This window comes from Oncorhynchus clarkii, chromosome 6 (genome assembly GCF_045791955.1).
Source record: "Oncorhynchus clarkii lewisi isolate Uvic-CL-2024 chromosome 6, UVic_Ocla_1.0, whole genome shotgun sequence".
NCBI lineage: Eukaryota > Metazoa > Chordata > Actinopteri > Salmoniformes > Salmonidae > Oncorhynchus > Oncorhynchus clarkii.
The window spans coordinates 6,998,349-7,012,290 of NC_092152.1; the positions used below are offsets into that span (position 1 = coordinate 6,998,349).

Below are 13,942 nucleotides of genomic sequence, written 5' to 3' on the forward strand. Positions count from 1 at the left end.
CCATTACACATGCTACCATGTCCCATTACACATGCTACCCTGTCCCATTACACATGCTACCATGTCCCATTACACATGCTACCCTGTCCCATTACACATGCTGCCCTGTCCCATTACACATGCTACCATGTCCCAATACACATGCTACCATGTCCCAATACACATGCTACCATGTCCCAATACACATGCTGCCATGTCCCATTACACATGCTACCCTGTCCCATTACACATGCTACCCTGTCCCATTACACATGCTGCCGTGTCCCAATACACACGTCACAGCGATTTTTTGGGGGGCGACATTGCTTTTGTCTAATTAACTGGGTCAATGGAAACCTGCCTACTGATGAAGATGAAGATGTATATGACATAGATCAGTGTTTCTCTCCCCAGGCGCAATCTGCTAAGACAGCTACAATAACAAAGACTCAGAAAACACAACGACCAATTTCTGTTTACAAAAAGGCATTTACTTTCCACACGATGCCATCATTTATTAAAGATGCCATAACATCACATATTAACCCAGCTTCACATAATGACCCTGATCTACTGCTACACAAAGTACGCTGCCAAGGCAGCCATCTTGTCTTTAGGTTTCTTTTCCCTGCGCCCTCTGCCCCTGCCCCGCCCCCCTCGCCGTGCACCCCCGCCGCGGGTCATTGAGGGGTGTCTCATGGTGGCGTGTTTGAGTTCAACCAGGTCCTGGAAGACTGGGTCGCAGAACACACAGCCGCTGTGCTGCGTCTCTCCGTCAGGCAGCGGGGAGCGCGTCTTGTTGAAGTCCACCGCTACCAGGGACGCTTCACATGCCTCACAGCTCTCCTGGGTTACCTAGGAGACGAGGGGTGGGGGAGGGAAGGGGGGGGGGGCAGAGAACGAGGAAGGGAGTGAACACAGCAAGAGGAGACAAGGGGTGGGGATGGGAAGGGGGGGAGTGAACACAGCAAGAGGAGACGAGGGGTGGGGATGGGAAAGGGGGGGGTGAACACAGCAAGAGGAGACGAGGGGTGGGGATGGGGAGGGGGGGCAGAGAGGGAGGAAGGGAGTGAACACAGCAAGAGGAGATGAGGGGTGGGGATGGGGATAGGGAGGAAGGGAGTGAACACAGCAAGAGGAGACGAGGGGTGGGGATGGGAAAGGGGGGGGTGAACACAGCAAGAGGAGACGAGGGGTGGGGATGGGAGGGGGGGGAGTGAACACAGCAAGAGGAGACGAGAGGTGGGGATGGGAAGGGGGGGGGGGGGGGAGTGAACACAGCAAGAGGAGACGAGGGGTGGGGATGGGAAGGGGGGGGGGGGGGGGGAGTGAACACAGCAAGAGGGAAGAAAGAGAGAGAGAGAAAAGAGGGATAACTGTTATAAGGGGTGGCAGGTAGCCTATTGTGTTGGGCCAATAACCCAGTAACCCGAATCCCCGAGCTGACAAGGTAAAAATCTGTTATCCTGCCACTAAACAAGGCAGTTAAACCCACTGTTCCTAGACCGTCATTGTAAAAAATAATTGATTCTTAACTGACTTGCCCAGTTAAATAAAAAGATAAATAAATAATGGAATATAAATAAAATAAACACTGTGAAAAAATGCAAATTAGGTTTATGAGAATTAACAATGAAAACAACTAAAGTCCTCTTCCTGCCTACCTGCACCCTGTGTGCGTGTTCAAAGAAGTGCACCATCACGTTGCACCTGTTGCAAGCCATCTTCCACTTGGGGCCAGAGGTAGGGTCCAAAACCAGCACCCCGCCCTCACACTCCACACACTGACCAATACCCAGGGAGTTGAGACTGTGCTGGCAGGACGGGTGGGTGCACTCATTACATCCCATACCTGGGAGGGAGGGAGGGAGGGAGGGAGGGAGAAATAGGGAGGGAGGGGGAGAGAAATAGGGAGGGAGGGGGAGATAAATAGGGAGGGAGGGTGAGAGAGATGGGGAGGGGGAGAGAAAAACAATAAGGAAAAGTTGGAACATCAGTTTACTTCCTGAATTGAAATTGACCCCAAACCCTATAACGACCAATCACTCACCACCCACACACTCCCCTCACCTTTCTTCATGTCCCTGAAGGGGGGGTTGCTGAAGCAGTAGGGACAAAGGGGGTAGCTCTTTCCCCTGGATCCAGAGGTCCACAGCACCAGCTCAAACTCATCCAGCGGGCAGCGCAGCTCCTTGTACAGTTTGATGGCTCCGTTCTGAGGCAGGCTGTACGTCTCATCACACCCAGCACAGTGCAGCCGGCTGGGCTTGGCCTGGGAGAAACAATCAATAATTAGCGTGCAGGATGGGCAGAGTTCGCACTTCTGAGACAATTGGTTCCACTGTACCGTGCAAGTTAAATCAAACGCTCCTAAAGTAGACATACCAGGAAACTGACAAGAACACACACACACACGAATGCTCTAGCACTGATGCTCCATTCAGAGGGTGAATGGGCAAGACAAAATATTTAAGTGTCTTAGAACAGGGTATGGTAGTAGGTGCCAAGCACACTGGTTTGTGTCAAGAACTGCAACGCTTCTGGGTTTTTCCCACGCTCAACAGTTCCCCATGCGTATCAAGAACGGTCCCCCACCCGAAGGACATCCAGCCAACTTGACACATCTGGAGTCAACTTGGGCCTGTGGAACGCTTTCAAACAACATTTAGAGTCCATGCCCAGACGAGCCCGTTCTGAGGGGAAAGGGGAGGGGGTCAATACTCAATATTGGGAAGACGTTCTTAAAATGTTTTGTTCACTCAGTGTGAATATAATGTCTTCTCTCCTGGACGACATCATCTGGAAGACTTGTGGAACTCAATGAAATGCAAAACAAAAAGCATCTAACAAAACACACACACACACACACACACACACACACACACACACACACACACACACGGTTGTGTGTGCGTCCTTGTGTTTAGGGTAAGATGCTTTGAGATGGGACTGCGCGCGCACACACAGTGACCGCGTCCTTTTCTAGGTTGTAATAGATGATGGTGTTTTTCTAAGAGATTGTCAGTTTCTGACTGAAATAAGATTCCCTCAAGGTTGCTCTGATGGCCATAATGTTTCAAATCAACATTTTGTGATATGTAACTTTTAAGGAGGACCAAAAGGCTCCTGAACAGCATCTAACTCCAAGCCATAAGACTGCTGAACAATTAATAAAATGGCCACCGGATGACCCCACCCCCCCTTTGTACACTGCTGCTACTCTGTTAATTATCTATGTACAGTCACTTTACCCCTACCTACATGTACACATGACCTCAACTAACCTGTACTATCTATGTACAGTCACTTTACCCCTACCTACATGTACACATGACCTCAACTAACCTGTACTATCTATGTACAGTCACTTTACCCCTACCTACATGTACAGATTACCTCAACTAACCTATACTACTGTTTATTATCTATGTACAGTCACTTTACCCCCACCTACATGTACAGATTACCTCAACTAACCTGTACTACTGTTTATTATCTATGTAGTCACTTTACCCCTACCTACATGTACACATGACCTCAACTAACCTGTACTACTGTTTATTATCTATGTACAGTCACTTTACCCCTACCTACATGTACACATGACCTCAACTAACCTGTACTACTGTTTATTATCTAGATCATAGTCACTTTACCCTTACCTACATGTACAGATTACCTCAACTAACCTGTACCCCCGCACACTGATTCGGTACCGGCACCCCCTGTATATAGCCTCCACACTGACTCTGTACCGGCGCCCCCTGTGTATAGCCTCCACACTGATTCAGTACCGGTACCCCCTGTATATAGCCTCCACACTGACTCTGTACCGGCGCCCCCTGTATATAGCCTCCACACTGATTCAGTACCGGTACCCCCTGTATATAGTCTCCACATTGACTCTGTACCGGTACCCCCTGTATATAGCCTCCACACTGACTCTGTACCGGTACCCCCTGTATATAGCCTCCACATTGACTCTGTACCGGTACCCCCTGTATATAGCCTCCACATTGACTCTGTACCGGTACCTCCTGTATATAGCCTCCACATTGACTCTGTACTGGTACCCCCTGTATATAGCCTCCACACTGACTCTGTACCGGTACCCCCTGTATATAACCTCCACATTGACTCTGTACCGGTACCCCCTGTATATAGCCTCCACACTGACTCTGTACCGGTACCCCCTGTATATAGCCTCCACACTGACTCTGTACCGGTACCCCCTGTATATAACCTCCACATTGACTCTGTACCGGTACCCCCTGTATATAGCCTCCACACTGACTCTGTACCGGTACCCCCTGTACAGTGCCTTGCGAAAGTATTCGGCCACCTTGAACTTTGCGACCTTTTGCCACATTTCAGGCTTCAAACATAAAGATATAAAACTGTATTTTTTTGTGAAGAATCAACAACAAGTGGGACACAATCATGAAGTGGAACGACATTTATTGGATATTTCAAACTTTTTTAACATTTCAAAAACTGAAAAATTGGGCGTGCAAAATTATTCAGCCCCCTTAAGTTAATACTTTGTAGCGCCACCTTTTGCTGCGATTACAGCTGTAAGTCGCTTGGGGTATGTCTCTATCAGTTTTGCACATCGAGAGACTGAAATTTTTTCCTGTTCCTCCTTGAAAAACAGCTCGAGCTCAGTGAGGTTGGATGGAGAGCATTTGTGAACAGCAGTTTTCAGTTCTTTCCACAGATTCTCGATTGGATTCAGGTCTGGACTTTGACTTGGCCATTCTAACACCTGGATATGTTTATTTTTGAACCATTCCATTGTAGATTTTGCTTTATGTTTTGGATCATTGTCTTGTTGGAAGACAAATCTCCGTCCCAGTCTCAGGTCTTTTGCAGACTCCATCAGGTTTTCTTCCAGAATGGTCCTGTATTTGGCTCCATCCATCTTCCCATCAATTTTAACCATCTTCCCTGTCCCTGCTGAAGAAAAGCAGGCCCAAACCATGATGCTGCCACCACCATGTTTGACAGTGGGGATGGTGTGTTCAGCTGTGTTGCTTTTACGCCAAACATAACGTTTTGCATTGTTGCCAAAAAGTTCAATTTTGGTTTCATCTGACCAGAGCACCTTCTTCCACATGTTTGGTGTGTCTCCCAGGTGGCTTGTGGCAAACTTTAAACAACACTTTTTATGGATATCTTTAAGAAATGGCTTTCTTCTTGCCACTCTTCCATAAAGGCCAGATTTGTGCAATATACGACTGATTGTTGTCCTATGGACAGAGTCTCCCACCTCAGCTGTAGATCTCTGCAGTTCATCCAGAGTGATCATGGGCCTCTTGGCTGCATCTCTGATCAGTCTTCTCCTTGTATGAGCTGAAAGTTTAGAGGGACGGCCAGGTCTTGGTAGATTTGCAGTGGTCTGATACTCCTTCCATTTCAATATTATCGCTTGCACAGTGCTCCTTGGGATGTTTAAAGCTTGGGAAATCTTTTTGTATCCAAATCCGGCTTTAAACTTCTTCACAACAGTATCTCGGACCTGCCTGGTGTGTTCCTTGTTCTTCATGATGCTCTCTGCGCTTTTAACGGACCTCTGAGACTATCACAGTGCAGGTGCATTTATACGGAGACTTGATTACACACAGGTGGATTGTATTTATCATCATTAGTCATTTAGGTCAACATTGGATCCTTCAGAGATCCTCACTGAACTTCTGGAGAGAGTTTGCTGCACTGAAAGTAAAGGGGCTGAATAATTTTGCACGCCCAATTTTTCAGTTTTTGATTTGTTAAAAAAGTTTGAAATATCCAATAAATGTTGTTCCACTTCATGATTGTGTCCCACTACTTGTTGATTCTTCACAAAAAAATACAGTTTTATATCTTTATGTTTGAAGCCTGAAATGTGGCAAAAGGTTGCAAAGTTCAAGGGGGCCGAATACTTTCGCAAGGCACTGTATATAGCCTCCAGATTGACTCTGTACCGGTACCCCCTGTATATAGCCTCCACATTGACTCTGTACCGGTACCCCTGTAAATAGCCTCCACACTGACTCTGTACCGTAATACCCTGTATATAGCCTCCACACTGACTCTGTACCGTAATACCCTGTATATAGCCTCCACACTGACTCGGTACCGGCACCCCCTGTATATAGCCTCCACACTGACTCTGTACCGGCGCCCCCTGTGTATAGCCTCCACACTGATTCAGTACCGGTACCCCCTGTATATAACCTCCACACTGATTCAGTACCGGTACCCCCTGTATATAGCCTCCACACTGATTCAGTACCGGTACCCCCTGTATATAACCTCCACATTGACTCTGTACCGGTACCCCCTGTATATAACCTCCACATTGACTCTGTACCGGTACCCCCTGTATATAGCCTTGTTAATGTTATTCTTATTGTGTTACTTTTTATTTTAGTCTACTTGGTAAATATTTTCTTAACTCTTCTTGAACTTCACTGTTGGTTAAGGGCTTGTAAGTCAGCATTACACGGTAAGGTTCTACACTTGTTGTTTTCAGCGCATGTGACTAATAAAGTTTGATTTGTTTTCACTAAAGTGTGCAACGTCATCAAGGGTGGCTACTTTGAAGAATCTTAAATATAAAATGTGTTTTGATTTATTTAACACTTTTTTTTTTTGGTTACTACATCATTCCATATTTGTTATTTCACAGGTTTGATGTCTGTCTTATTCTACTTATTCTATTATTCTAATAAAATAAAAACCCTGGAATGAGTAGGTGTGTCCAAACTGGTACTGTATAAGTCACAAGTAAAAGTATTGGGTAGAGAGTTGATAGAAGGATAAAAATCAAGACTTGGAAAGTTCTACATCTTTTTTTTCTATAACTTTTATTTTATAAAAGTCTGTTATGACCGAGTACACTATTTAAAAGAACATCTTCGGTGGGGGTAATTGGTATTAGCAGAATTAGTTGTTGTTATTGTTTTGGCCACCATGGTATATTCTCCCTGTAAGATTTATGGGAAGATTATTCAATTTAATTAGATCCGTTTTCATATTGGTGAGTAATGGGATGAAGTTATCTTTATATATTTGACGTCACTTACTTTTTCTAAGTATTATAAATATAAACTGATGTTGGTACAAAAATGGAGGGAAAGTTGAAGCATAACTAACAAAATAACAGTTAAATGCTTTAATCCAGTATAAACTAATGTATAGAAATAAATAATTATACAAGAGACAAAATTCACAAATTCTAGAGCACAACGTCAGAGTCACGTCTTCAGTGTAAAACTAACAATGACTCAATAATCCAATGCATTCTGGGAATGCTATGAAGTCCGGAATCTTCTGGGCAGAACTAGAAAGTTGGCTGCCAAAAGTATTACATTGTAAACTTACTTTTAAAATCAGTCTGTCTGCATATTTCAAGACATGGCATTTTGGGGTTTAGTGAGATACCCAATGGGCTGGATGATTCTCTTCTCATCAACTCATCTTTAACAAAATGTTTTTAAAACAGACTAAAATGGTGGAAATCAATCAATCCGAAAAATCAAATGATTTATTATTGAAATATTGATATAGCATGGTCGACAGAGGAAAAACAAATTGATACAATTTAAGGCCAAGTGGCAAACAACAATGCAGGTACTAAGGAAGGAGGAGTGAATGCAGGTCTGGGCAAATGAGATGTCATTGTTTACATTTTTTATTTAACCTTTATTTAACATGGCAAGTCGGTTAAGAACAAATTCTTATTTACAATGACGGCCTCCCGGGGAACAGTGGATTATAACTGCCTTGTTCAGGGGGCAGAACGACAGACTTTTACCTTGTCAGCTTGGGGATTAGATCCAGCAACCTTACTGTCCCAACGCTCTAACCACTAGGCGACCTGCTGCCCCTGAAGTTATATGCTATATATTAAATCTGTTGTCACCTCCGGTAGGCTCGTTCCAGAACATCCATTTAAAATTCCACTCGCTCACTACTGGAGACCAAAATCTAAATGTAATCCATTTTAAATTCAGGCTGTGACACAACAACATGTGGGAAAAAAGTCAAGAGGCGTGAATGCTTTCTGAAGGTCCTGAAATGTGTATATATGGTGTTTAAAATCGCCCATACACCGGATAGGTGCAGTGAAATGTGTTGTTTTATAGGGTCAGCCAAAGTAGTACGGCAGCTCTGGAGCAAATTCAAGTTAAGTGCCTTGCTCAAGGGCACATCGACAGATTTTTCACCTTGTCGGTTCAGCTCCCGAGCGGCGCAGCGGTCTAAAGACACTGTATCTCAGTGCTAGAGGTGTCACTACAGACCCCGGTTTGATCCCGGGCTGTAATCACAACCGGACGTGATCGGGAGTCCCATAGGACGGTGCAGAATTGGCCCAGTGTCGTCCGGGTTAGGGGAGGGTTTGGCCCGGGTTAGGGGAGGGTTTGGCCCGGTTAGGGGAGGGTTTGGCCCGGTTAGGGGAGGGTTTGGCCCGGGTTAGGGGAGGGTTTGGCCGTCATTGTAAAATATGAATTTATTCTTAAGTGACTTGCCTAGTTAAATAAAAGGTTAAAAAAATAATTATAATCAAACCAGCAACCTTTTGTTTGGATACCGGATGTCTTCCCATCCTCCTTATGAGGTCATTTCATGGTTCCCTTGTGGCTTTCTTCATCAGTCAAATCAGCCACGTGGGTCTTTCTGTCTATCCCTCTGTCCTTCTCTGCCTCTACCCCTCTGTCTGTCTCCTCCGCTCTCCCCAACGTCACTAGACCGGTACACGCCACTCTGGGGACACGTCGTCCCATAGCAACATGCCGACGCAATCAGACTAGAACATGAGAGGGACTACCTGGTCCAATGACAAAACGCTCCTTCTTAGTTTTTCCAATTGCAAAACGTTTTGTAACAATGTCCCCTAATGAAGGACCCTGATGAATAATACATGCCTCTATGACTTCCTCAGTTGAAGTGGCTTATTTTCATTTAAAAGCTCCCTTTTCTGGTCCCTTTCCGCCGACCGAAGGCCGTAGCTCGGCCACCAAACCGGTAGAACGGGGTACGGGGGGGGAATTAATGCATGCTGGCCACGTGTCAGAGAGTCTAGTGCCTTCCCGTAGAGGAGAGTGGGATAAAGTTGAGCCATCCTTGTTTCTAAGAAACCATAAACAAAATGTAGAATTTGACCAAATATTGAAGAAAGAGGTAATTTTTTCATGGAGTCTGTGAAGGAAGAAACCACATGGAAAAAGCGAGTTAAATTTAAAAAAAAACTGATTTTCACCAAGTCAAATGAAAATATTGAGGTTTCATGATGCTTGTATCATCTAAACCAAAGTAGATCATTGTTTTATTGCTATACACACACATCAGTCGGGGGCTCTATAAGCTTCAACAGCATGAAAGTGAATCATTGTGGGATGTGTGGGTTGAGCCAATCATTGCAAGGCCGTATCGCTAGGATATTAAGTAACAACAGGGCCTTGCCTACGTTAAGGGTTAAGTGCTTATCAAAAAAGGAGCAAAGTGTTTGTTAGGGGTTAAAAGATGCTTAAAATTATTAAAAAGACAAAAAAAAAGTGATTGTGTTGAATTGTGTTTTGAAAATAAAACTAGAAAAAGGTTTTAAAAAAGGTTGTGGTAATATTTAATTCAGTACAGAAATGTGTACGCTGCTTAACCTACCCTGTCCCGCTGCTTAACCTACCCTGTCCCGCTGCTTAACCTACCCTGTCCCGCTGCTTAACCTACCCTGTCCGCTGCTTAACTGACCCTGTCCCGCTGCTTAACCTACCCTGTCCCGCTGCTTAACCTACCCTGTCTCGCTGCTTAACCTACCCTGTCCCGCTGCTTAACCGACCCTGTCCCGCTGCTTAACCGACCCTGTCCCGCTGCTTAACCGACCCTGTCCCGCTGCTTAACCGACCCTGTCCCGCTGCTTAACCTACCCTGTCCCGCTGCTCAACCTACCCTGTCCCGCTGCTTAACTGACCCTGTCCCGCTGCTCAACCTACCCTGTCCCGCTGCTCAACCTACCCTGTCCCGCTGCTTAACTGACCCTGTCCCGCTGCTCAACCTACCCTGTCCCGCTGCTTAACTGACCCTGTCCCGCTGCTCAACCTACCCTGTCCCGCTGCTTAACTGACCCTGTCCCGCTGCTCAACCTACCCTGTCCCGCTGCTCAACCTACCCTGTCCCGCTGCTTAACTGACCCTGTCCCGCTGCTCAACCTACCCTGTCCCGCTGCTCAACCTACCCTGTCCCGCTGCTTAACCGACCCTGTCCCGCTGCTTAACCGACCCTGTCCCGCTGCTCAACCTACCCTGTCCCGCTGCTCAACCTACCCTGTCCCGCTGCTCAACCTACCCTGTCACGCTGCTTAACCGACCCTGTCACGCTGCTTAACCTACCCTGTCACGCTGCTTAACCTACCCTGTCACGCTGCTTAACCTACCCTGTCACGCTGCTTAACCTACCCTGTCACGCTGCTTAACCTACCCTGTCACGCTGCTTAACCTACCCTGTCACGCTGCTTAACCTACCCTGTCACGCTGCTTAACTGACCCTGTCACGCTGCTTAACTGACCCTGTCTCGCAGCTCAACCTACCCTGTCTCGCAGCTCAACCTACCCTGTCCCGCTGCTTAACCTACCCTGTCACGCTGCTCAACCTACCCTGTCTCGCTGCTTAACCTACCCTGTCTCGCTGCTTAACCTACCCTGTCTCGCTGCTTAACCTACCCTGTCCCGCTGCTTAACCTACCCTGTCCCGCTGCTTAACCTACCCTGTCCCGCTGCTTAACCCACCCTGTCCCGCTGCTTAACCTACCCTGTCCCGCTGCTTAACCTACCCTGTCCCGCTGCTTAACCTACCCTGTCCCGCTGCTTAACCTACCCTGTCCCGCTGCTTAACCTACCCTGTCCCGCTGCTTAACCTACCCTGTCCCGCACCCTGTCCCGCTGCTTAACCTACCCTGTCCCGCTGCTTAACCTACCCTGTCACGCTGCTTAACCTACCCTGTCCCGCAGCTCAACCTACCCTGTCCCGCTGCTTAACCTACCCTGTCCCCCTGCTTAACTGACCCTGTCCCGCTGCTTAACCTACCCTGTCCCGCTGCTCAACCTACCCTGTCCCGCTGCTTAACCTACCCTGTCCCGCTGCTTAACCTACCCTGTCCCGCTGCTTAACCTACCCTGTCCCGCTGCTTAACCTACCCTGTCCCGCTGCTTAACTGACCCTGTCCCGCTGCTTAACCTACCCTGTCCCGCTGCTCAACCTACCCTGTCCCGCTGCTTAACCTACCCTGTCCCGCTGCTTAACCTACCCTGTCCCGCTGCTTAACCTACCCTGTCCCGCTGCTTAACTGACCCTGTCCCGCTGCTTAACCTACCCTGTCCCGCTGCTCAACTTACCCTGTCCCGCTGCTTAACCTACCCTGTCCCGCTGCTCAACCTACCCTGTCCCGCCGCTTAACCTACCCTGTCCCGCTGCTTAACCTACCCTGTCCCGCTGCTTAACCTACCCTGTCCCGCTGCTTAACCTACCCTGTCCCGCTGCTTAACCTACCCTGTCCCGCTGCTTAACCTACCCTGTCCCGCTGCTTAACCTACCCTGTCCCGCTGCTTAACCTACCCTGTCCCGCTGCTTAACCTACCCTGTCCCGCAGCTCAACTGTCCCTGTCCCGCTGCTTAACCTACCCTGTCCCGCTGCTTAACCTACCCTGTCCCGCAGCTCAACTGCCACTGTCCCGCAGCTCAACTGCCCTGTCCCGCAGCTCAACCTACCCTGTCACGCAGCTCAACTTACCCTGTCCCGCAGCTCAACCTACCCTGTCACGCAGCTCAACCTACCCTGTCACGCAGCTCAACCTACCCTGTCACGCAGCTCAACATACCCTGTCACGCAGCTCAACCTACCCTGTCCCGCAGCTCAACCTACCCTGTCACGCAGCTCAACCTACCCTGTCACGCAGCTCAACATACCCTGTCACGCAGCTCAACCTACCCTGTCTCGCAGCTCAACTGCCCCTGTCCCGCAGCTCAACTGCCCCTGTCCCGCAGCTCAACTGCCCCTGTCCCGCAGCTCAACCTACCCTGTCCCGCAGCTCAACCTACCCTGTCCCGCAGCTCAACCTACCCTGTCACGCAGCTCAACCTACCCTGTCACGCAGCTCAACATACCCTGTCCCGCAGCTCAACTTACCCTGTCCCGCAGCTCAACCAACCCTGTCCCGCAGCTCAACTTCCCCTGTCCCGCAGCTCAACCTACCCTGTCACGCAGCTCAACTTAACCTGTCCCGCAGCTCAACTGCCCCTGTCCCGCAGCTCAACTGCCCCTGACCCGCAGCTCAACTGACCCTATCCCGCAGCTCAACATACCCTGTCCCGCAGCTCAACATACCCTGTCCCGCAGCTCAACATACCCTGTCACGCAGCTCGACCTACCCTGTCACGCAGCTCAACATACCCTGTCCCGCGCCGCAGCTTAACCTACCCTGTCACGCAGCTCAACTTACCCTGTCCCACAGCTCAACTTACCCTGTCCCGCAGCTCAACCTACCCTGTCCCGCAGATCAACATACCCTGTCCCGCAGCTCAACCTACCCTGTCCCGCAGCTCAACCTACCCTGTCCCGCAGCTCAACCTACCCTATCCCGCAGCTCAACCTACCCTGTCCCGCAGATCAACATACCCTGTCCCGCTGCTTAACCTACCCTGTCCCGCTGCTTAACCTACCCTGTCCCGCTGCTTAACCTACCCTGTCCCGCTGCTTAACCTACCCTGTCCCGCTGCTTAACCTACCCTGTCCCGCTGCTTAACCTACCCTGTCCCGCTGCTTAACCTACCCTGTCCCGCTGCTTAACCTACCCTGTCCCGCAGCTCAACTGTCCCTGTCCCGCTGCTTAACCTACCCTGTCCCGCTGCTTAACCTACCCTGTCCCGCAGCTCAACTGCCACTGTCCCGCAGCTCAACTGCCCTGTCCCGCAGCTCAACCTACCCTGTCACGCAGCTCAACTTACCCTGTCCCGCAGCTCAACCTACCCTGTCACGCAGCTCAACCTACCCTGTCACGCAGCTCAACCTACCCTGTCACGCAGCTCAACATACCCTGTCACGCAGCTCAACCTACCCTGTCCCGCAGCTCAACCTACCCTGTCACGCAGCTCAACCTACCCTGTCACGCAGCTCAACATACCCTGTCACGCAGCTCAACCTACCCTGTCTCGCAGCTCAACTGCCCCTGTCCCGCAGCTCAACTGCCCCTGTCCCGCAGCTCAACTGCCCCTGTCCCGCAGCTCAACTGCCCCTGTCCCGCAGCTCAACCTACCCTGTCCCGCAGCTCAACCTACCCTGTCCCGCAGCTCAACCTACCCTGTCACGCAGCTCAACATACCCTGTCCCGCAGCTCAACTTACCCTGTCCCGCAGCTCAACCAACCCTGTCCCGCAGCTCAACTTCCCCTGTCCCGCAGCTCAACCTACCCTGTCACGCAGCTCAACTTAACCTGTCCCGCAGCTCAACTGCCCCTGTCCCGCAGCTCAACTGCCCCTGACCCGCAGCTCAACTGACCCTATCCCGCAGCTCAACATACCCTGTCCCGCAGCTCAACATACCCTGTCCCGCAGCTCAACATACCCTGTCACGCAGCTCGACCTACCCTGTCACGCAGCTCAACATACCCTGTCCCGCGCCGCAGCTTAACCTACCCTGTCACGCAGCTCAACTTACCCTGTCCCACAGCTCAACTTACCCTGTCCCGCAGCTCAACCTACCCTGTCCCGCAGATCAACATACCCTGTCCCGCAGCTCAACCTACCCTGTCCCGCAGCTCAACCTACCCTGTCCCGCAGCTCAACCTACCCTATCCCGCAGCTCAACCTACCCTGTCCCGGGGTAATTTAACCTGTCCCGCAGCTCAACTTACCCACAAGTGGCCACTTTTTGGGGGGTTTAGTCATTTTCAAAATTGTAACATTTACATGAATTCTGATTATTTCCAGG

General features: G+C 49.4%; 1 protein-coding gene across 1 annotated transcript in view; it reads right to left on the minus strand.

Annotated features, from left to right (window-relative positions):
- Positions 1-448: 448 nt before the first annotated feature.
- LOC139411890 (DNA topoisomerase III beta) overlaps positions 449-13,942 on the minus strand; it is a 34,755-nt gene continuing 21,261 nt past the window's right edge. The window contains exons 16-18 of the mRNA XM_071158638.1: positions 2,050-2,251; positions 1,644-1,831; positions 449-834 (exon numbers count right to left, since the gene is read on the minus strand). Coding sequence (XP_071014739.1) covers positions 556-834; positions 1,644-1,831; positions 2,050-2,251 — 669 coding nt within the window. The 3' untranslated portion in view covers positions 449-555. The remainder of the gene's footprint in view (positions 835-1,643; positions 1,832-2,049; positions 2,252-13,942) is intronic.